The sequence below is a fragment of the Stegodyphus dumicola genome, chromosome 4 (genome assembly GCF_044657685.1).
Source record: "Stegodyphus dumicola isolate Sdum_Otavi_A_Nest chromosome 4, ASM4465768v1".
In the NCBI taxonomy this organism is placed as follows: domain Eukaryota; kingdom Metazoa; phylum Arthropoda; class Arachnida; order Araneae; family Eresidae; genus Stegodyphus; species Stegodyphus dumicola.
The window spans coordinates 40,738,477-40,763,153 of record NC_140771.1 but is presented as its reverse complement, the minus strand read 5'-3'; the positions used below and the strand labels follow the sequence as shown (position 1 = coordinate 40,763,153).

The 24,677-nt window shown below is 30.3% G+C and overlaps 1 protein-coding gene across 1 annotated transcript in view; it reads left to right on the top strand.

The window, feature by feature from the left end:
* LOC118187160 (uncharacterized) overlaps positions 1-15,920 on the top strand; it is a 157,806-nt gene extending 141,886 nt beyond the window's left edge. Inside the window, exon 4 of the mRNA XM_035357368.2 lies at positions 11,620-15,920. Within this exon, the coding sequence (XP_035213259.1) occupies positions 11,620-11,810 (191 nt within the window). The 3' untranslated portion in view covers positions 11,811-15,920. The remainder of the gene's footprint in view (positions 1-11,619) is intronic.
* The last annotated feature ends 8,757 nt before the right edge of the window (positions 15,921-24,677 follow it).

The following is a 24,677-nucleotide window of genomic DNA, read 5'->3' as shown; positions in this document are numbered from 1 at the left end:
TTAAATAAACAGTTATGGATTGTAGATGTAATGATCCTATATTTGACTGATGAATCTTAAACTTCGAATTCGTTTCGAGGAAGTCATTTGTTTTTAAGGCAAGGAATAAAGCTTAGAACTCTCGATATCGAGGACCAGAACGTGCGGAAGTCCGGAATCCTCTTCACAACACTTCCTTCCCCCTTCCAAAGCAAATAAATGTCACAGGCGACGCAATTGGAAATACCCTCATCTCCTTCATCCTCCCTCCCCCCTACTGAAATGAATGCGAAATCCGTCACCTGCAACATCGGGAATGGAAACCAGCAGAATAACGAGGCGATAATTTTTCGCCCAATTTAATTTACCTCGTTGTTCTCTGTGCCCCCTTTAGTAATCCGAGGCGGAATTCCACTCCGCATCGATCACTTATCGCGAAGAAGATTCCACAAATTTTCCATCCCTCCCTCCCAGCTGACTCACCCATTCTGTGACCGTTACATACCGAAGTCCTTGAGGGGGGATGGATGGAAAGGACCTTTTTGGTCTTTTATGGCACTGTCGCTTTCAATTTAATATTCGCGGTCATAAATCACGATTAAAGGCGATGTTTAATTTACTCTGCGGTCTCTTACTAATGAAGGAAGAGAGCGAGCGTCTTTTCGCGCGGGAAACTAAACTGAGCCACGCGACCGAATTCGATTGTAGTCTCAGCGCGCGTGTACTCGATGAAAATATTTTATCGCATTCACGTTCGTTAATTAAAAACGAAAGCTTCATATCAAATTCTCGACCGTTTAATACTCGGCTGAATAAATATTTGGCTTTATTTTCAGAATGGAAGCTCCTATTCTACGCTTAATTAGACGAAATATTGCTTTGTTTATTGACATGAATGCTTTCTTTTTTTAAGGCACAAAAAATAGGCTATTTGAACATAAAATTTTGGAGCATCATTTAAATATTAAAAAAAGTAAATTGTTATTTATTAACTACCTTTACCCGATATCCCAATAAAAGTTCTTTTCTTTCCTTTCATATCTAGTAGCGTTGTGTACTTAGAATTCATAGCCTTCATAATGTCAGTATATATGAATGTGTAAGACGAATGGTCACTGACGGCATTCACTGATGGCAAATCTGTAATAAGTCGATGATTTAATCTAAAATCGCATCAGTGGAATGAAAGTATTTCTCGAGAAAGAATGGATCTCGTTTTTGAATAAAAATAACATTATTTAGGGAAGTTTTAACAATCTGAAAATTTTACTATTTATATTGTGATATATCAATCAATACATCGCCACTGCAACTGACAGCAGCTATACATCGGATATTTTTCACAAACATGCAGCTTCGTGCAGCGTCTGCCTACTGCAGTGTGCAATTTCTAACATTTGTTGCCATGCAATAGGTTGAATATCTTGGAGATGTGCAATAAATGTCACAAGTATATTATCTACTTTATATATTATATTATTTTAATAATAACTCGAGATTTTCTGCTGCGAAACACCAAGTGTTTATCGTAAAACCCTAGAGCTGTTTATTCTGAAAAGTTCAAAGCGAGCTTTCATACTTTTAATTATTGGGTCTATTTACATATTATGTTCGTCAGGGTTATTAATTAATTCAAATAAGTATCATAACATGAAAAGAAAGTACTCGAATAAACGAGTGCTATGATGATGAAATTGTATTGCCGTATTGCATTTATTTGATTAATATTAATATGCATAAAACTGTCAGTCGTCTGCTGCTAAACTAAGAAACCATTATCTGTAGTTATATGCTTGTCTTTCTTAGAATCATAGTCATGATTATTTTGAAAAATCTGATGCTTCCGTTTGAACTGCGCTCAAAGAAAAGTGCTCTGTTGCCACATGTTAATGGGAATAACAGAATTTCTCTAAGTTTCAACTAAGTTCAAATTCAATTGAGTTTGTTTTCGTGTGAAACGAGAAATCTTAAAAATTAATGATCAGTTATAACATTTGATTTCGAGACAGATAGCATTAATGTTTGGATAGGAAAACTTCTTAACTCACTTCCTGCTTAGTAATACTTTTAATTCGCTGATTTTTATGACTTTATAATTCATACTGAATTGAAAAGATGTGAACTGAAATTGAAAGCATAATATTAAAAGTCAGAAAATTTTTCTGTTACCCTTCTTTAGAAAACGAGCTTATGCACGAACAAATACCCTACAGAAATTGCGTTTCTAGGAAAGCTTTCTTCCTGTAAAGTATTATTACGGTATTCTGCAGAGTTAAACATCCCCCCCCTTTAAAATTACATAAGTTTAATAATAGGACTTCAGAAGGTATTCTGATAAATTTAGTTACTATTAATTTAAAAATTCCCTCTTTTTTACTAACTTCAGGAAGTAATGTAATCACGAAAAATTTCGGATATAATTTTGCAATATCCATTTTGAACGTTCCCGAATGCCTATGGACGTTTGTTTTTACTGAGGTCTGTACGGACAGAATAAAGGACTCTTTTTTTTTTTTTTTTTCAAAACGGATTGTAAAATGGATTTAAAACTGATTCGAAAGAATTTTATTCGTGACTTTTGTACACGCATATATGTATGTATTTCGCACAAATTAAAAAGGATTAGTCGTAAAACGTTTAAATTTTGAATATCGTACTGCTGTAACATCTTGTTGTACACCTCCCTTTTTATTGCAATCGGCAGTACCAAATGTCTAAAGTTTTATACTTGTAATGAAAAAATAAAGAAGTGTGATTTTCATAAGAAAAATTTACAATTTTTATGTCATTTTCGACTCTTCTTGAGGAATCGCTTAATTAAGTTAGAATAATTCGAGGAAATAACTTTAAGTGAAGTGCTTATAATTTCATAGGCGATACGAGGAAGTCATGTAATGTCCTCATCAGAGTTTTTTAACTAACTATTTCTTTCCAGTAAGTAAAAGAAACGTATGCATTATTAATTTGCTGATTATTTTAGAGATTAAAAAGTCATTTTAATCAAAATCAGCTTGCCATTAATGGCATATTCTTTTTTTTTTTATCGGTATAAATACAGCAGCATTAAATTTCGGGACGAACGTGTTGTCTTTGTTAAGTTGAATCTGCCAGCGGCTCAGTGGTTAACATCATTAAACACTGGTACTTCTTTTAAACTGACTTTTTCTGACTTTAAACGGGCTGTATAAATTGAGGATATTCATTGTATTTAATTCGAATACTAGCCATTTTTCTTTAGAAAACCTCGAAAAACTGTATTCCACTTAAAGTTAGCCAGTTAGCCGTCGAGTTGCATTCCTTAATCAATAAACCTAACCTAATCCTCTTTAAAATAAGTAACTCTCAAGAATTTTGCTGTAATAAACAACCTTGTGGCGTTATGTCTGAGTTTCACTTATAAAGTTTTATTTAATTTAAACTTTTCCTTTTGTCTCACATCACCACGAAGTTTGTTCACTCCGTTTATGTAGATCTGAGCGGCAAGCTGTTCCACCATAAATTTAGAAAAATAGCTCTTAGCCGATGTGTGTGAGAATGTTTTGGCGTTTACGATGCTTGCCTGCCACAAAAATTCTCTTCTGAAGAGTACCTGTTGCCTAACGTCAGCCTGAAATCCATAAGATATCTTTGGCTTGGTAAGTTACAGCTTTGAGTCCCTTAAGAGGAAATAGGTGAATTTTGCAACCTTCGGTCAGAATAAATTAGATATTTTAATTAGAAACAGTTTTAACGATAGCTTTCCATCAAGCTAACAGATACAAATATACTTTAAATTTATTCTACCTCAGCACATGTGATGGTTAAACTAAAATTACAGAACACAAAGATACCAGTCACCTGAACTTGGCTGAAAACACAAGCTTTCGTTAAAACTGTTTCTAATTACAATATCTAATTTATAGACACAGACTGCTACATTCACCTATTACCTCTTAAGGGACTCAAAGCTGTAACTTACCAAACCGAAGATATTTTAGGATTTCAGTCTGACGTTAGGCAACTGGTATTCGTAAGAAGATAATTTTTGCTGCGGCAGGCAAGCATCGTAAACGCCAAAACATTCTCACACACATCGACCACGTAATATTACAATAATATTAAAATAATACCAATTAGGCTTGCAAGTTAAGCCCCAGATTGATGTTAACAATCTAACTTAAAGTTGTTAAAATGTTTGTTCTGAGAGTGTTAAATAAACATCCTTTGAAATTTTAATTAATGTAAATGATTTACGTTATTAATATTTGTCTTTCATCTCTTTTTATTAAGAATTGTTTAAAAAAATAACACTTAAGATAGTGATTTATAAATGTATTTAAACACAGCATAAAAATCATCTTCTAAAATCAGATTAGAATACAAATGTATCTATTGACTGGTGTAATTTACTTTACTTCATTTCATAATATGTTGTCTATTAACGATCAAAATTCTCCACTTAGCGCAGCAGAGATCAAGATGTCTATGTTTTGGTTTTTTTCACTAATTGCTGCAGTATTAAGAAATTATTTCAAGTAGGATTGATGAAACCAAAAATTTCAAAACCCATTTGTGTTAATTCTAATCCCTTTAATACATAAACGCTACCCCCAAAACAATCAAGTGTTGTGCGTAAAGGATGGACGTCCCCCGAAGAGCTCGATAAATAAATAAACCAAAAACAAAAGTTGAGGACAAATGGTCCGGTTGACAGGAGACCGCGGACAAGTAATTAGGTTTCTCCTCCTCAGGCCATCTGCTTTGAATCATGCCCAAATGAAGGGGCCATTAATGGAGGGCACGAGCCCCTCTTTTGGGAAAAAATAGGGTTGGGGGTTAGAAAGCGGAGCAGTAGACCTTCTGGAAAAAAGTAGTCTTGCTAATCTTGTAACTGCGTTTAGGCTAATGTAGATCAGCTCCCCCGCCCCTCCTGCTTGCTTTTGGTTGCTCAGTTTTTGAATGGTAAAACTGGGAGGGGCGGATGAAATTACACTGATATGTGATTTTTACTGTCTTCCAAATGTACATCGGAAAAAGTATTTTTAACGCTTTTTATGTTACTGTTGATAGCATAGTTTCGCTTTACGCAGCTTAAAATATGTTCAGTATTAATGAATGCCATTAAGATTTTTCCAGTATGTTTCGTAAGATTTTCTTAAGTAAGTAAATAAAAATAAAATAACGGCTCTTTTTTAAAGAGTGTCATTTTGAATTTTGTAGTTATTTCTTGGGAATTTAATAAATAAAATTAATTAAAAAATGCCCTTTATTTGACTTAAATTTCGCAAGCGAATAAATCGAAGTAAATCTCTTACTTAAAGCTGAGATTAATATTCTTTCAGACTCTAGTATAGACATCAGAAATTTTCTTACCTGCAAAGGTTATTAGGCAAGTTACATTATTGTAACATTTATCTTTTTCTTTCCATAATTAAGTCGTTGTAATAGTCATCAATAACAGTATTATTGTATATATATCGAAATAAATTCTTGTAATGAATGTTCTTTGTTACTGCCTTTAATTGTTTTAGTAATTTTTTTTTCTGGTGTGTGTGTGTGTGTGTGTGTGTATGTAAAATGAGTGTTCGTGCAATAACTAATCAGTTGATGTTAATTATCTTCCCGTTCCTTTTAAATGACTGAAAGGTGAACTGCAAAAGCATAGTATTGAGTTACAACATTTAGGAAAAATGAGGCCAATTATGCAAGACCTCTTTGCCTGAAATCCAATTTTAATCTTCTGTAGAGTGTCATATAGTTACTTCAATTTCAATGGGTAAAGAAATTTCAAAGATTTCTTTTCTCTCAGAGTTCTGTTTCCTTGTGCATACTCCACTCCATTGCTTTCTCTCTCATGAGTACGTACACGTTCATATTCATGTTTTCTTTTCTCCTTTCGCAAAGAAAGAAAGTCTTCTTTTCTCAGAAGGAGACTTTCTGTTTGAGGAACCCGTGAAAAATGGGTACATACGCTATAAAATGTAAGCATTTTGTTTTTACTTTTTTCATACGTTTTCTCGCACAGAATTAGCTGGTTCTGTACATAAAAAATAAAATAATTGTTTATAAAAAGTCATATGACTGCACGCGAACATATGTCAGTTAAAACATTGCGTAAGGTTATTTCTTAGCCTGTGATTTGGCCTTTATTATTGCATTCAGCAGTAACATAATATTACAAATGGTGTCATCCTCTTTATTTCTATGCAGCTGCATAAAATTCGTTAATATTCTTTAAAATATTTGCTTAAAAAATCATCTGTAAGTACAGAATTTTTGTCTTTAGATCCCATTAGGATGCTACTCTAACCACATTTGAGCCAACCTAATTTGAGAAAATAAAATTTATTTTACTCTTCACTTTGATGCACCGAGTGAATCAAAAACATGATTACCCTTTTGATCGTACAATGAGATGACAGAAATGAGATTGCGGTTAGTCACGAAAAGTGAGAGAATGATACTGAAAAGTAATTTCTTTAGAATGAAGTTATGTCATTAAAATACAGTAAAGATCTCCTCTTAAAAATTCTTCATTCAAATCAAGGCTTTCCAGTTTCATGCCTCACTAACATTCTGGCCTGTGCTGCAAGAACTTTTCGAAGTTCATGACATATGAGTAAATATTTTTCAGTATAAATATATTGATTTCTACTTCGTTTACTTTATATTTAACATATTTTTAATTACAAAAAAAAATTAACAAATTTGCGCAGTTGATTTTATAAGGGATTAATTTCTTATTTGTTAAAATGAAATTTAACAAACTGCATTGTGATTTTAAATCCAATGAATGATAAAAAAAGTACTATAAAATAGCCGTATCTTACAGATATGACAGCAAATTTTTGAAAGTGTTCTCATAAAATGAAGCATAAAAATAACTATTTATATTAATTAAACAAAGTGCGTTTTTATTATAGCTTGTATTACTTAATATTCATGACATTTTAAAGACATAGAGAAAGAATTACTAGTCTTTAAAGGTTTAAAGAATTAACTGAGTTTTCGAATAGCAACGGAAGAACGGGCAACAAAATATTTCATTCTTATGTCAAGAAACTTGTTACGGCTGGTTGATTGCGTTTTGTTGGCCGAATTTCGCAAATGTAATACAAGTAATTATCATTTCTGATATTTAATTTCAAGCTTCAAAAGTCTCGAAAATCTTCGAGAACTAAATAAATGTTAAATTTGTAGTTAATTATACCATGCAATCTGCATAGGTGTAAGAGCATGTATTAGAAATCAAATACCCCACCGCATACCGCCAGAAGGGAGCCTGAATAGGATATCTTGAAGCCGAAAGATATAGTAATTTGAAAATTCTTCAGTTAAATTGTCATCCACTCAGAAATTGCTTGCTTTGCATAAAATAGTAACAGTTATTTATAAACTCTGAACGTTTTTAATGCGACGAGCGTTTTGATTTTTAGAATTAATGCGCATTTGTTTTCATTTCTTGAAGACCTGAAATAAGTCCCATAAATAATATGTACGATAAGAATTTATCGTTGCTGAAACTGATGATCTTGGAATTTATAATGCTGAATAATTAAAAGTAAATTAAAGCGTTTTTTAACGAACTGAATTTAATAATCTTCACCTAGCAAAGTAATGGTGCCATATGACGATTACCTGCAATTCAACATTTCTGAAAAGAGATTTTGATCTGCACCGGCTTCAGAATGAACAAATCTACGTGAAGAAGGTTGGTAATTAATAATTAGAAGAAAATATCGAACTTAATGGCATTGATAAATCAGTCTGCATGAAGCCAGACTTGGTATGCTTAAAAAATGTAATGGTTACTTAGAAAAAGCTTACAAAATAATATTCACAGACTATTAAATGAAAAATTAGTTTAAAAGAGTATTTATGTATTTTTGCCTGTTTTTTTTGGGGGGGGAGGAGAGGTTGAAATACGATATCTACATTTTTGCTAATTTTTAGCATTACATTTTTATTGATATATTATATTTTTCAAAATCTTATATTTATCTAATTTTTTTAAAAACAGTTTAACTATAGCTACTAGTACATATAGTCTTGTAGAGAGAGAATTTCTATGAGATAAGGCAGCGATTAGCAATTAGCTACTAATGTTAAAATAGCTGAATAAGCAAATTCTTAGAAGATCGGTTTTCGAAGATGGTCATTTACAAAATTATCAGACTAAAATCTCCAAAGAATTTGTCTCTTCTCTTTTTATTCAATTCTTTTCAATCGAAAATCATTGTGACAGTTTGTCTCATAATTTCGTTGTAAGAAAGCAAAGATCTTTAACACGCGTTTGAACTTTCAATTACTAATTATATTTTAAGCTACACTAATTACATTTAATTCTATTAAAGTGCTAAGCATCTTCTAACAACATTACCCTCTCATTACGGTTCGTGAGACCAATTCAATTACCTTTTCTTCTCATTACATCACATTCTGTTAAAAGGGCTTGCAGCTCCACCTGTTGTATTCGCAAGAAGCGAAGTAAGTTTGAAATTAATACCACAGTTTAATGATACGGAACATTGCCTGTGCTATGTGACTTGGATGTGTAGTAAGAATTTAGCCATGAGTCAGTTTCGAAAAAATTTAAGACAATTTCTTATAATAATTCTGAGCAATCTTCCCCCCCCCAATGCCTGACATTTCTTTGCACGCAAAGAGTCTGTCTTTAATTGCACTTTCACGTCCTGCTATCAGATTAAAGAAATGAAATTTCTGTTGTAAAAACCATCACTGATTTTATTTATTACTTAACATTTTAGTTGTTAATTTATTAATCTACCTATCTTTTTAGGTAATAAGTTTATTATCTTTCTCTTAAATTAGCAACAATTAGTATTTTTTCTGGATACCTACTGAAAAATATTAAGTAAAGTTTCTGATTTCTCAAAAAAAAATAATTAAAATCTCTTCGTTTAAAAATAGGTTCATTAAAAATATTTTTAAAAAAATAAAGAGTTTTTCATTTCGGATTGTAAAATATTTTGGTACGACATGAATATTGCGATTCAGTTAAAAGCAGCATGTCAAACAAAATTACTCTTGGTCTGATATACTATTTTTTAGAAAGAAAAGTTTGCTTAGCAAAAGATACAAAGTGGAAAGACAGTTCAATGAAACTGTTGTTATATAATTGGTAGTCTGAGTTAAAATAACACTCCAAATAACGATTATTGAATGGCAACAAAAATCAGCTTAATTGTCTTAAATTTGCAGTAGTGTTTACGAAGGTTTAAATACAGAACCTCCTTCTTCAGCTACAGAAGTGCAAATGATGAAATAAAGGGCTTGGTAGACAGGTTTCTCTTTCGCCATTTGCACTTCTGCTATTTAAATCTTCGAAATTAGTCCTGTAAATTTAGGAATATTAAGCTGGTTTTTATTGCCTTAGCCCTTGCAGTATAATTGGTGAATTAGAAATTGTTGGAGTGTTTAAAATGAGTATATTCAGCATATTTAACCTCGGAAGGAGTAGTGAAATATCTGTTTTCGAATTTAGAAGAGTTTTACCATAAAATAATTCAAGAGTGTTTAAATGAAATGAACAAAAGAGCTTTTAATATTACATCTCTTTAGAAATTTCTCGAGAATCCCAGTGATAAAAAAAAAGAAATGCGCACGAAATAGCGAAACGGTAGTAAAATAACTTCTTCGGAAGCAATCAAAATATTCGATTAATTAACGATAACGAGAATAGAATTCATCAAATGCTAAATCCACCAGCAGCCAAGCGTTGGCGGCCGAGACTAATAACATCTGGTAATTTAAAACGAGCTCATGTCTTCGTTGTATTCTCCATATGTAACATGAATACGAATCAGTTTTAATTAAAAATTCCTTCGCAAAAGTAGCTAGAATCTCTCATGTACTTCCCAATCATTTAACATAACCTAATATCGTTAGATACTATCAGATACTGCAAAAATATTTCCTTTTCAAGATCAATTAAATTTTTTTGTTATAAAATGCTGAAGTGAACCAATATTTAATGGTATATACAAATATCGGATTTTTACTCAAAAGTTTAATGTTTTGAAATAATGACAAAGAATTTTAGACGAAGAAATTGATGAAAGAAAAGTTTTGACGATGAAATTTGGAACAATTAAGAGATTTGTCTTAGCATAAAATTAAATTCTACTAGGCTTTCTGGGTGCTAATGCTTTTATTATTAAAATATGTAAAATGATTAAAAAGAAAAAACTATTTTAAAGTAAATTAAAAAGCAACGTTAAAGATAAATTTTTCTACACAGTAATTTTGAATTATAAATATCTAAATTTTTATTATTATTATTATTTTAAAAACAATGTCAAATATATTTGAATTTAATTGAAAAAATACGTCAATATAAAATATAAATTTAGCCCAAAAAAACAATCTAAAAAAGTATATTTAAAATTTCCCACCGAGAAACGGGAATCTTATGTTCGAAAAGCAGAAATAACTATTTTTTCGACACAAGTCATAATTAACCATTTAACTGTAATTTTAACTTAAGTTATACTAAAAGTATCTCAAGCTTTTTTAATTGATGAGCTGGATTTCCTTATTCACGAAAATTTGCCTTATTTAGTTAATGACCTTAATTTCAATCCAGTTTTTTCAAGTTTTCAAATTTGTAATATCTCAGTTCTTTACTTTAATTACTGTTTTTGTTTTTGTTTTCTTGAATTTTGCTACCATTATTTCCTCTTTCATCAACTATATTTCTTCGCCATTTTTCCGCATTCTTGAGAATTTTCTTTTTATTTCTGAAGAAGCAAAACTCAAGATATCCTTTGAAATCAGCAAAATTTTCTTTAAAACATTTTAAAGAAATCTTAGGTTTCCTTTTTGTTTAATTTTACAATATTCAACCTGTTTATTACTAAACTTGTTTCTTTTATTTCCTTGTTTTATATTATTCATTTGTTTACGCATTACGAAATGTACATAATATTAATAATGACATATATCAATATTTTACTACGCCCAATGTCGTATTTGTTTTATTTCAATAAATTACAACATGTAATGTAGGCTACAACTTTTTTTATTTAAGTAAAAAATAGGACACGTATGTATAGCAAATATTAAGAAATTATTTATTTTTTCCGTAGATGTCGTTTTGTAATAAAACCGAACTGAAGTATATTTATTATTATCAATAACTTTTCCAACATATGCTGAGTAAAATGTCCTTTGCCGAGAAAAGAATGTTGTCAAGAATTACAAATAATAAATGTAGAAATGGGAAATTCTAAGCTATATGTAAATTATTCTTCGCAGAAAAGATAAAAATCAAATTGATATTGAATGACGGCAAAGCAAAAGTTTTAATATTGAGAGCAACATCACCAAAAGTAGGAGAGAAAACATTTTAGTTCACCATTAAAACACACTATATAATTAGTTTTTCTTTCCTAAAAAATTGCCTTTATTTCGATCTAAAAATCTTAGCATTATACCTTCTCTATTGTACTAAGATCCTAACTTCTTCCATGGTATGTTTTATGTTCTCCATCACTGATTTACCTTCACTTAATATTTTGTCTATGAGACATTTTAATATTATTAATTTTTATATAATGTATTTAGGATGAATAAATTATCAAACAATAATTTTTGAATCAATAGAAAAAATATAGTTTTTGATTTATATTACTTTTGCAGGTGAAAAACCTCACAAATGTGCAGTTTGTGGCAAAGCTTTTAGCCAATCCTCCAACCTCATAACTCACAGCAGGAAGCACACTGGTTTCAAGCCTTTTGCCTGCGAAATATGTGGACGAGCTTTCCAGAGAAAAGTAGATCTGAGAAGACACAAAGAGACTCAACACTCCGAGATCCACCACATACCTTGAATGACAGAGATGGTTTCAACTTCCTTCTCTTTGAAGTCCTAGGCGATCCGGGCCAGAAATCAAAACAGTGGACCAATCATCCAAGACTTACTTGCTTCGGACTCTCAGAATGGAATAGAGTCTCCAGGATCCCTTTTATATGTCACAGACACGTGATTAAGAACGATATAATATGGAGAAATAAAATTTCAGGCACTGAGTTCAAAACAATACTTGCCACCTTGAAGAATAACTCTTTCCTATCATTACTTGCTAGTGTTATTTTCAGCAGATAAATAATTTTAAATCGCAAAAATCCGTGTTTCTTAATCTCACATACGTTAACAAAATGCTTCTTCTTTTTATTACGTATTTCTTTGATAAATATTAATAAATAACCTAATATTACGTTTTCTCGTAAATATAATTGTATCCTTAATTTTGAACATTATGCAACATATGATGGAGAATCCGATAAAATAACTGGAAGAATGATTTTCCCAGGTTTTAGTGATGAAACCTTTAAATAGCATTTTATGATGTAATAATGCAACAGGTTATGGCAAAACGATTATGCACACAAGTTGTTGCTGATAATCATCCATTTATTTGTGTACCGAAAGCTAGGATTCAGGATTTCATTAATTCATTTTGCAGTGTTCTGAAATCTTTTTCGTAATTCCAAAAAATATTCCCGGGAAATTCTTAGGGATAACTTTTAAATCTTTATTCTATTTTAATTTCTTTACTTTTAAATGTTTATTCTATTTTATTCTATTTGAATCATGCATTTTGTTTAATATGGTCGAAAATTAATTCATTTACGTCACTTTTTATTATTGATTCGTTCTGAATATTCATTTGATTAATATAATAAAAGTTAATTAATTCATCTTAAAAACTGAATATTTTTTAAATATTTAAATGTTTCCAGTTTTTAGTCTATCGAAAAAATACGTAGTTGTATATTAAAAATTTCAGTTACTGGTGAATTTTTTCTGTCTTTTATTGATAAGTGAAAATCTTGCTATAATGAATTTAATGAATAATTTACAGCAAAACGTGCTGAATTACGATAAGTTAAATTTTCATTACCTACGCACATTAGTTACGCATTTCACCATTTATTATGAAAATATTACTATTTTTTAAATTTAGTAATCCCAAAGTAAAATAGTTTAAAGCTTAAATCTAACAATAAATTTATATATTTCATTTGATGCGCAGTACTTCTAATGTTCTACATATTGTGGTTTTCAAGAAACAGCATATGGTGCCCAAAAATATTTCCAAGACTTTTAAAATTTTAAATGTTTACTACCTAAAAGACTAGGATTTTGAAATGTTTATCTATGTGAAAAAACTTTTTTTTTTTTTTTTTTTTTTTTTTTTTTTCCATAAAACTTATAAATAAATATTATTTCTTCTTTAGCCAAACTTAATTGTGTTAAAGAGCACTAATGTTGTTTTCAAAGTAATCTACACTGATAGGGCAAAACTGCAATTAAATGAAATTTTTGTATATATTTCGAGCATTTCGTTTTATGAACTGTACATTTTGTGACAGTTTCAGACAGCCGGTGACGCTTTTACCTGTGGGTGTTGTAAAAGCTTAAGTTCCTAAGAAGAGAAAAATAAACAGTGATGTTCCTGTAACGTCTATATTAAAGACACATTGTCTAGCTGTTGTGTTACATAATACCCAAATTGTAAATCGATCTTTGTGCTTTGGAGACAAGGACTTATTCAGAACACAAATTAATTTGTGTCTGTAAAAAGAACTCCTGTAGCAAAGTCGTTGTATATGTAAAAAAATAATTGTATAAATGTTTATGTATTTTTGTCTTCAGATTTTATTATCTGCTTTTTTAGAAATATGCTTTTATAATTTTTTGTAAATGAATGAATTTTGTGTCCGAAATTATTATCTTAAAGCAGTATTTTCCATAATCCTGCTTCTAAAATTCCTTCACTGTTTTTTCTGTTTGAAAATGAAGTCAAAAGATGAAAATATGTACTCTTACATATCCTCTGGTATAAACATAATCCGATAAATATAGTTAAATAACTAAGACAGGATCTAATAATCAAGAATTGCATACTGATTTTAAAAAAATTTTAATCAATTAAATAACATTTATCATTTTCAATTCTGTTGGATTACAGTATATTGTAATCAGCATCATTTTTATCAGAACCTTACTTTTATAGAAATATTTTAATAAGTTTTACCAACAGGAATGTAAAAAGGTAAGAAATCAAATCAATAAATCAAGATTTATTCGTAATGAAATCTTATGTTTACAACGCTAAACATGTCAAAATATCTTTCAGCTGTTTCCTCTTTGCTATTTCTTTCCTTTAAAATGTCACATAAAATTATCACGCCCCTCTTCGCATTTTATGGTGCTTAAGTATTATTCTCATCTAAATGTAAATATCATTAAAAGTTTCCGTGATGCCGAATAAAAACCCATTTTATGTTTTTTTCCACTAGATGTAAAGTCGTAAACAAACTGAAAATGTTTCTATGACTAAAATAAATTCTATCTTGCAAAAATATTTCCCCTTTCCACCTCTTCCAACAAAAGAAATATGCTTGAATTACAGATAACACACTAAAATTATGTTTTAGATCCTTAGTTAATATTATTTCTCCGAAAACAAGCTGTGTTTTTGCCTGAAAAGCTCGGAAAGAATGCCAAGCCTATTTTTTATTTATATTTTGCTTTATTAGAGTTTAATATTCATGAAACTTGTTCTGTACCTTTTTCGAAACTAACTGATAAATTTTCTGAAACCTTGACAAACAATTTCTTATTCATTTCTACAGATTGAAGTAATAACATAGATTATTAAGTTCTGGAAAAAAAAAGAAAGAGATATAATAAAAGTAAAATTAATCAATTATATATTATGAGTGATTTACTCAAGAAATTAATAGCATTTTTCCAATGATCAGTTTATATAAGAGTAGATTCATTAATTAATTATTTCTATCTAAATTAACATGAGGATCTTATTTAATATTATCGTTACAGAAAACTAATTTAAATATTGAATGCAGAGAATTAATGTAAATAAAATATAATTTCTATCCCTCAATAGTTATGAATTCATTTTTATTATAGCTTTTATCTTAAATATATATGCTGGAATTTAAAAAAAGAATAAATTAAAAACTATCTTTATACATATATTACTGTCAGGTTAAACTAATTGTTCAAATATAATGCTGAGAATTTTATGAAATTTTTGGCATTTAAATGTTTTTCCTCGTTTTCTAGTTTACAGATTTTAATCTGTTAAGTTCCATTGAAGACTTATATTACTAACTTCGCATTATATTTTATGAAATAGTAATAGTAACAAATTTAAACGTGGAAGTTTCATATTCCAAACATTCTACATATATTGCAGTTTAAAATAACAAATTTAATTTGGTTGCATAAGTTATCTAAGCAAGTTAATAGATATATCTCGTAATTTAAATCTAAAGAGCATGTATCTGAATTTAATAACTTAATTTTATTTAGTTTTTTTTTCCAACACATTTGCGATTAAAGAAGAAAAAGAACATATCCAGTTATTACTATTATTATTATTGATTTTACTGTTTTGAATGTTAATGTAGTTTCTTATAATTATTATTTATTTAAGGAGAAATATCCTATAAGCAGCGTATCTGTATTATTCATTACTCTTTCAGAAAAATTATCAGCTCTCTTAAGCATTTTATTTGAAAGAATGATTCTAAAATTTAAAAAAATGAATACATTAATATGTGGAACAAATACCTTTAAAGTCAAGAATTAAATTTCATCCATTTTAAGAAATTTTGCATTATTCATGTGAATAGATTTGTATTAAGGCTGTAATGTAATTGTATTCAATGGTAAAAATTTCCCTACAAAGATGAATTTTATATTGTGTTATAAAAACGGTGCTGACGAAGTCTGAATTTTCCTTACTGGAAATTTCACAAATTGTTTCGCTTCTTCATTTTCTTGATGCGAATAACAGACTGATTTTTATTGTAAAATGTACATAACTGACTTTTTGCTGAGCATTGGCATTATATTATATTATAAATATTGTTATCTGAAAGTAATAAATATATGTCATTTATTAGTTTGTCATTTTATATTATCTTAAGAAATGTGCACTTATTTCATGCTCTATAGCAATCATTATTCAAGTCATTGGATTCAAGCCTAGTCATTGAGGAGGCTATATTCTGTTCCGCCATAGATTAGCTGAAAGATTCATATAACGATTAAGATTTGATGTATCAGTGTAATTTAGAATTCCTTGTAAGCACAACTGAACCCCCCCCCGTATACAGTTTAAAAGGGAGTTAAAAGGATGATGTAATAGAACCCATAATGGAAATTCAAAAAATCCAGATGATTGTGGTGTCTCGATGAGCAAATAACCGCTGTCATGTTTAAACAACAGTTAAATAACCATTATTGCTTGATATTCCTTTTAAGTATAGCAGAACTATTGAATTGACTCGGAACATATCTCAAATAATCGGAAATTCTACATTCCTATAAGCGTTCTTATACGCCTAAATATGTATGTAAATCCTTTAAATCCGTTTAAATACGTATAAATGCTATAAATACGTCACAATAAATACACCTGTAAGCGTTTTATACGACTAAATATGTATTTAAATCCGTTTAAATACGTATAAATACGTCACAATAAGTACACCTATAAGCGTTCTTATACGCCTAAATATGTATTTAAACCCGTTTAAATACGTATAAATGCGTATAAATACGTCACAATAAAGTACACCTGTAAGCTATATACATATTTACTATAACAAAATTGTACATTTTCATCCATCGCATTTTATTTCAAGTAATATTATATTTAACAAAATACTGGGTGCTTCCAAAATTAAGCAATGAAAAATTATACTCATAAACAAAGGAGAAAGGATTTACACCGATAGGCTAACAGAAAGCAATGAATCGCATTTATGCTAAGCTGCGGGACAATGAATAGAGAATTAACGCAACGTTACCATATTTTGTCTGGACTGTTATTAGGAAATTATTATGGCAAAGCAATAATTAAATAAATACCACAAATTTTTTATCAAATATCATTGTGTAAATAATATGCTATTATTTTTCATTAATGTTTACGGGCTGTATATTTATTGAATGCTGTAAACCGATTTACATATCATGAACATTCGTCTAAAATTACTTTAATAGCATCTTTGAAAAATACATTTTTGATCTTTTTGACTGTTTAAATCAACTATAAGTTAAAAGCACATAACTAAAATACAATAATCTTTGTCTAAAAAAAGGATTATTGGATCTAGATTATTGGAATACATTCGAATAACTGAAGTCTGGATAATTTCTCTAATATAATAACATCTTTTGATTGAAGGCATAGTTCTTATGCATTGAATAACTGTAAACTGATGTAATAAAGGTAATATGCATGTTCCTGAATTTTAAGAGAGAAATTCCCTTTACTACCGAGCAAGGCATTGTCTGGAAGTATATTACATGACAAAAATACTATATGGTTCATATTACTATTATGATCTAAGAAGAAAAAATCTCGTGAGGGTCTAAATATAGGATTTGTCATACTTTTGGTTTAGATTTCCATAACAATGTTTTTCAGGATTTTACATGAAATCGCCAAATATCAGAACATTACATCTTATTTTTTTGCAGGTAATTTTTAACCATTTGGTGAATTTTTAGGAGTGACAGAATTCCAATAGGATAATACGTCGGTGTTTACTTCGAATGCTCAGAAAAATGTTTCCAAATATCATCGTAAGCCGGATTGCATTACAATGGAGTACCTTTGGGATGTTATGGTCTGTGAAATATTAAATAACAGCAAGAAGAATTACCTACTGATGAATTGAAAATTTCCGCAAAAGAAATTGGATACTCTTTTTTAACGTGGGTCCAGTAAGATGCGATATCTTCCATAGTAACTGAAGTGTTTTTATTTATAATGTGTGTAATTTTATTAAGTTGTAAAACATAATAAAAACTAACTTAAAAGGAAAAAAACGAAAGCTTTCTGTTTTGTTAAAGCAAAAAGTTATTACAAGCTTAATATTTAACTTTTGTCATATTTTATTTGTTACATAACATGGAATTTTAATTTTCCTATTATTATACAACGAAAAGCAGATATTGCAATCGTTTTATGCCTTAAATGCAAAGTAAATAATTTCATTTGCTCAATTTGTATACAGTATACACATTCGCGAATACAGTATATTACATTCGCGATTAGATTTACCGGAATTTTATCTTTTATTAAGATCTAGTTTGAAAAAAAAAAGAAAGGAAGAAAGAATTATTCTTGTTCTAAATCTAAAAATAAATAAATAATTCGAAAGTTGGTTTTAAATTTTGTGGGTTGTTTAATAAACTTGCGTTTTCAACAAAATATTATTTTAATCTTATTCAACTCAAGAACTGAGTCATATAAGTAGGAATTTAGTAGGATTAAACGGGAAGTTCAAGAACAGAATTTTAAACTCGCCAGCATAATGTGCAGGAAATCCGCAGACAGATCCTCAGCTAAGGAGATAAAGGATACTGTTTTTCTCTTTAAATAAAAATAAATAGTATAAGGTAAATAAATGTTTACTTTTTACGGGGCTAAAAAATAAAAGGTAATAAATTTTTAAAAAAGGTAATAAAATAAAAATAAAGGTAAATACATGTTTACTTGCTTTGAGGGTAAATAAAAAGGAATTTATAGGGTAATACTATGATAAGTTGTTGTAAGCAGCTATCCTATGATCTCTGGTGTTTTATTGGTAATAAATGATTATAAGCTAAAACAAATTAAGGACTGTATCCACCACTACCTAGTGTAATCGTAGCTCATCGACTATCCCGGAAATTTGCAATAGAAAAATGTATGCATAGCTTTGTTGTCTATGCATACAGTGTCTATGTCTATGCATCATAATTTTTCAGTAGGCCAAATTGTTAACACCACAATGGAATGCCTATAATCTTCAAAAAACTTCAAAGTACCTATTATTAAACTAGAGCATTAAATTAATGCAAAAATAACAGGGAAAATGTCAATTACGATTAATAAGTCTAAAAACATTTATTATATAAAAGAGAAATTAATTTTATCAAATATTATTTAAGAAATCAAATACGTAAAAAAATTCACCACACTTTAAAAAAAAATCAGTTAATAAAATCATAATATCTAAGAAATATAACTATGCGCAAATGAAATTAAATATGCGAAATATCTTTAAGGATAATCAATTAAAGATGTACAAAATCTGTTTAAATTCAAGAAAAATCAGTTAATAATTACATAGAAATGAAATTGAATAGGAAAAATATCATTAAGAAAAATCAATTGAAGATAAATATGGGTCAAGGACGAAAAAACTTGGCAGAAGTAATTAAATCAGTTACTAATTTGTAAAAGGACCATAATTATGTCGTTCATTTTTGGAACTTTAAATTTTATTGAGAAAAAGATAAAAAAATTACAAAAATATACAAAATTTTAAATTTTTCTCCAGAAACTCTGGTAACAAAATATATATTGAATTTAATATCGAATAAAAGACGAAAATTAGTGTTACATTTTATAAGGATTCATTCAAATTGGTAATTGGTTTTATATATAGAGAGAAAAACATCAGAAATAAGGTGAATAATACGAAAACGTCACAAAGATTCGTCGCGGCTACATCCATCAAGAAGTTTAACATATTTGACGAAGTGGGAATTCAAAGAGTGAAAAATGTTATATAAGTTGAATCGACCACTTATGACGGTTTTGAAGTCCTGGACCAAAGCAAACTCCATATGTACTAACTTCATTATAAATCACATAAATACGTGAATATACATCAAGAGTATAGTTATTTATCTCTAGTATAGTAAATTCTGTGATATATTCAATACAAATGGACTATGTTAACTAAAATACGTGTCTATATTTGGACTTGTATGATTCGTCGGACTGTCCGAAGGAACAGCCGTCTACAATTAGAAAAACAAAAAACGAATTGAATGCTTAGGCAAATTGAATGGGATTCCGAATTTACCAATTACCGTTTACTAATTCGTCAGACTGGCAGCTAAAATGTACTCGCTTACTTATTGCTTGGGGAGAAAAAGATAACTGCTAAAAGTGTGAGTCTCAAACAGTGCTGAAGAAACACAGTAGTCGTAAAGAATGTCTCTTCAGCGAGATACCAAAACACGAAACGCAATTTCACATTACAAGTGGAAGACAGAAACTGCCATACTGTTTAAGTGAAAAAAGCGCCTCTGTCATCTTAAAAATTTTAAGAGCTAATGCATGATTTCATTTGGAATTTTATTTATTTTTCTTCTGTAGATTTAATTTTACGCATTTGATTTATTTGATTTCCCTTAATTTTTTACATTTAAGTGTAATGAGCCCACCAGCGGCCGAGCGGTAAAGTCGCTGAACACTGGTAGTTCGGTCCGAGGTTCGAATCCCGCAAACGGGCTGGCTGCATGGGCGTTTTCGTGGTTTTCCCCATGTGTAACGTGTATACGAGCCAGTTTCCCTTAGAAAGTCCTCCACGAAGGCATCCCTCCCCTTAGGCAGATAGCCCTCAAGGCTTTGCCATAATCACACACACACACATTAAGTGGAATGAATTTTTGTGTATATTTAATTTTAATTGAAATTTTTAGTGATAATTCCTGTATTTAATTTCACTTCTAATACAAAGTAATTTTTACTAATTTTTTTTATTTTTCATTAAAGTGTGATTAATTTTTATATATATTTAACTTCAGTTGATTTTAATATTTAAGCAAATTATCTTAACGATATTTCGCATAATTAATTTCTCTTGTACTTTTTTATTTTTATTAACTGATTTTATTAACTGATTTTTTGTGATTTTTGCCTTTTAGTTTATTGCTGCTTTTCTGAAGCTCTTAAAAATAGATAAGCATTTCTTTAACCACTTTGTGAGAATTTATCTATTTATTTTTGACTAATAGTTAATTTTTAGTTAAGTAACTTTTCTATCGCTTTCCTTTTCACCCAAAGCTTTTCATACCAGAATGTAAATGAGATACCAGCGTTTATTCAGATTGAGAGAAAAAAAAGTGCTATTTAAGCAAAATGCTTCTCAAGTTAATTTTAGAGCGTGTTCTGCCTACTGGAGGCTACGTTGTTACCGTGACTGTGGAGTTGAATGCCTCTAGCCATTAGCTTTGTCTCGCCGGTTTTCTACAAACCAGAGCCTTCCTGCGAATTACTTTATCCTGTGAGCCGTTGAGCTAATCTAACTACATTTGATTTTAGTTCAACATTACTTAATTTTAGTTCAACATTAAGTTAAGCCAGACGTGTTGGGTTATGTAAACCCAAGTGGGGGCTGACTGTGAAGATCTTTGTGTTTGAATAAAAGGGTCTTATACACACTTCTTCTGACTTTTGTTTGTATCATAAGATTTGAAGATAATTCTTCTAGTCTTTTTAGAACTCGTTAGGGTTCTCTCGTAGGATAGGATAGACTCTATAGCTTAACCAATAAATAATACCCCTTATCTTCTTATCAATCCAGGCTCTGACTCCGCAACTGTTTGCAAAGTTCGTTCGCGCGCTTTTACGCATTGCACCTCCTGTCGATAAATTCTCTAGTTTCATACTACTGACCTTGAATGGAAGAAAGTAAAAAAACACAATTGACAAAATAGTTTTAAAATTTACCTAAAAATTAGGTAATTATAGTTTTTGTTGTCATGCCTATATTACACTGGATAATGGTTGTCAAAACCTACCCCAAAGGGAGTTTGGACTTCTATTTTTCCATCCCAATTTTGAGAGAGAGCACCCCTGGAGGGTGATCCGAGGGCCTCTCTCCCCTCTCTCCTTCACAAACCACACGAAAGAACTTTAGACTCGCCGCATATTTAAACTGTCCTCATGCCGCGCGGACACTATACATCTACAAACATCCATGTCTTATCCAGGATTCGAATCCGGGTCCTTCGCAGTAGGCCCTCCTAACCACTATACCGTCTGAGTAACTAAATTAGGTAGTTAAAGTAATCATTAGAGGCAAAAGTATTCTCTCTGCGAAAGCGTTATTCGGTTTATGTTTTTGAATTGAGAAATAATTTTTATCTGCTTTCTTCTTTTGAGTCACAGCATCAAGATGATTTGGAAAACTAAACAATATAATTTCATTTAACAGGATAACATACCTCAAGCAATCCTTTATTGTTTTCCTTTATTCACATTGATTTGTCAACTGCACTTTAATTAGACACGTTTTTTTATCCAATCAAGATACAGATTATGCAGAAATTCAAGCTTAGTAAAGTTATGAAACTTTTTTAAAGTACTAAAAAGAGATAATTCGTCCAAATGAATCTAACGATTGCTTCGAAACTGCTTTAATTTCTCCCAGACGAAATCCAATTAACTCTAAAGTCTGTGTGGAAATGTATTAATGTTTTCTTATTATTACTGTTCTGCTAACTAAAAAATGCACTCATTAAGAAAACTGCTGGCGAATGGAATGGAGTAATTAATTTTTAGATCTTTTAATTAGTAAATAATAGACTAATTACATTAATGGCAATTACACCAAAGGTATTTTTTTCTCTTAGAACATTTTTCTCTATTTTAACACTGGTGTTCAAAAAAAACGTTTTGGGGTCTCCAATTTGCCTCAATGCATCCAAATGAATGCTGATGGTACATTTCTTAATGTCAGTTGAAATCATTTTCTGATTAATTCGAGGAATTTATTATTTTTCATTATAAGTATACTAAATTTGGTGATTTTATTTGTTACTATACATAATTCATTAACTCAAGATTGTTATCGAATACTTATAAAAATGCAAATTTTCCAAAGATATAACTTTTACAAAATCAAGTTCAGGAAGGTTGGTTACAGTGCATATGGCAAAGAACATGAGGGCTATTTTTCCAAGGGGAGAGATACCTTCGTGGCGGTTTTTTATGGAAAACCAACTGGTATTCATGTAACACCCAGAGAAAGCCACAAAAACCAACTACGCAGCCAGCCCGTATTCGAGTTATGTTTTTGTATTGAAAAACAATTTTTATCTGTTTTTTTTCTTCTGAGTCATAGCACCAACACAATCTGAAGAACTATAGAACACTTCTTTATTAAATAATATTTATTTATTTATACAAACGCCAGACATTTGGTTACTAAGCCATTAACCTTGATCTTCCTTTCCAGTACTTAAGAACAATAGAATCAAAAGATAATAGTGCAGTGCATTCGTCAATATGTTTCTTATCCATGGACTGTCCAGAATTACAAAGAGTACAGATAGAAGAGTCCTTAAGTCGAATTTTAAAAAGATGGGTATTCAGACAATCGTGCCCATTCAACAGACGAAATAACGTCACGGCTATAGAACGACAAAAATCTCGAATAACTTCCTTTGAACTAGTGAGACAGTCCCAGACTTTTCCCTTTGCTTCATTTGATAGATGGAAAGCAAACCTCCTCTAAAATTCTAATTTAATTAGGAGTTTTGCAGAATTAAAAGTAATACGGTTATAAGTAGTTTGCAGAATATTCGTTTTTTTTTTTTTTTTAGTCCAAAGGGATTTGAATCCCGAAGGACTATTAGTTTCGTTTTGGCATTTTGCGTCGGACTCATAAATGTCGGTTCACTTTCCAAACTGTTGCCACAAAATGTTAGAGTCCTGCATTATATTTGAAGAAATTAAATAATGCAAAATCTGCATAAATGTATGTATATTTCTCGTATTGTGATAAAACAACGGTACATAGAGTCATCGAATTTTGAATAACGTAATCCTCCAACGAATATGAGCATGTGGAAGACCAAATTTGAAATTTGAAATTTGTTTTATGATCGATTTCCTATTTTTTAAAACTTTGACGAATTTTTGATTAACAAACTCAAGGATTTCAAAGCGAGCAATGGCAACGTTGTGCAGAAAAAACATTTTTATCTCCAGCACATGAGTCTCTGTATCGGAAATTCTAAAGATATGCTTGTTTTAAAACTATTTTGCGATATTGCTGTTGCACTGGATCTTATGGTTTAAGTGCGAGGAACATGATATTTAATAAAGAAAGGTAACACACAAAATGTTAAAAACGCCCCTTTGGACGTAATTTAAAATCTGAAACATTTCAGATTTTTTTTTTTTTTTTCCCAGGAAATCGGCTTTTTCGATCACGATGCCAGATGCCACAGTAAGCAGAAATCCACTGCAATAACATTTATTGTTGGAAATCGCTCAAAAGCGGCTTTGCTATCGGACAAAATAACAGACCCACAGAATTACTTTTCCAAGCACTCAATTCATTCAGAGCAAAAAATATAGCCTCAACTACAATATAGAAAGTAGCAATATCTCTTTATAGAATGCAAAATGGCTACAATGTGTTCCTGCACCTCACTTAATTATGGATCTATCGGTGTAAACATTGGTCCATATGTTACTGTTACTTTAATTTTTTCTCAATAGTTTCATAAGCAATGGCTCAGATCTGAGCAGTGGGAAATTAACAACATATTATACAATATAATTTCATTTAACAGAAAAAGTACCTCCAGCAATCTTACTACTAATGCCCTCCTTTCCGTTCCTTATTTTTCGGGGGCCTTCTTTCCTTTTCCCTTTTTCCGAGTGACTTTTTTTCAGCACACCCAAAAAACCAGTATTCAGCAGTCTTCAACCACTTGGCCACTGACGGTGTTAAATCAAACGTAAGACACTACAGCTAAGACTCAATGATTTTCTATATACGATCAATTGCTATTGCTGCACAACTGTTTGAACATTATATGGATTCGAACAAGAATCATATAAATGTGCTTAATT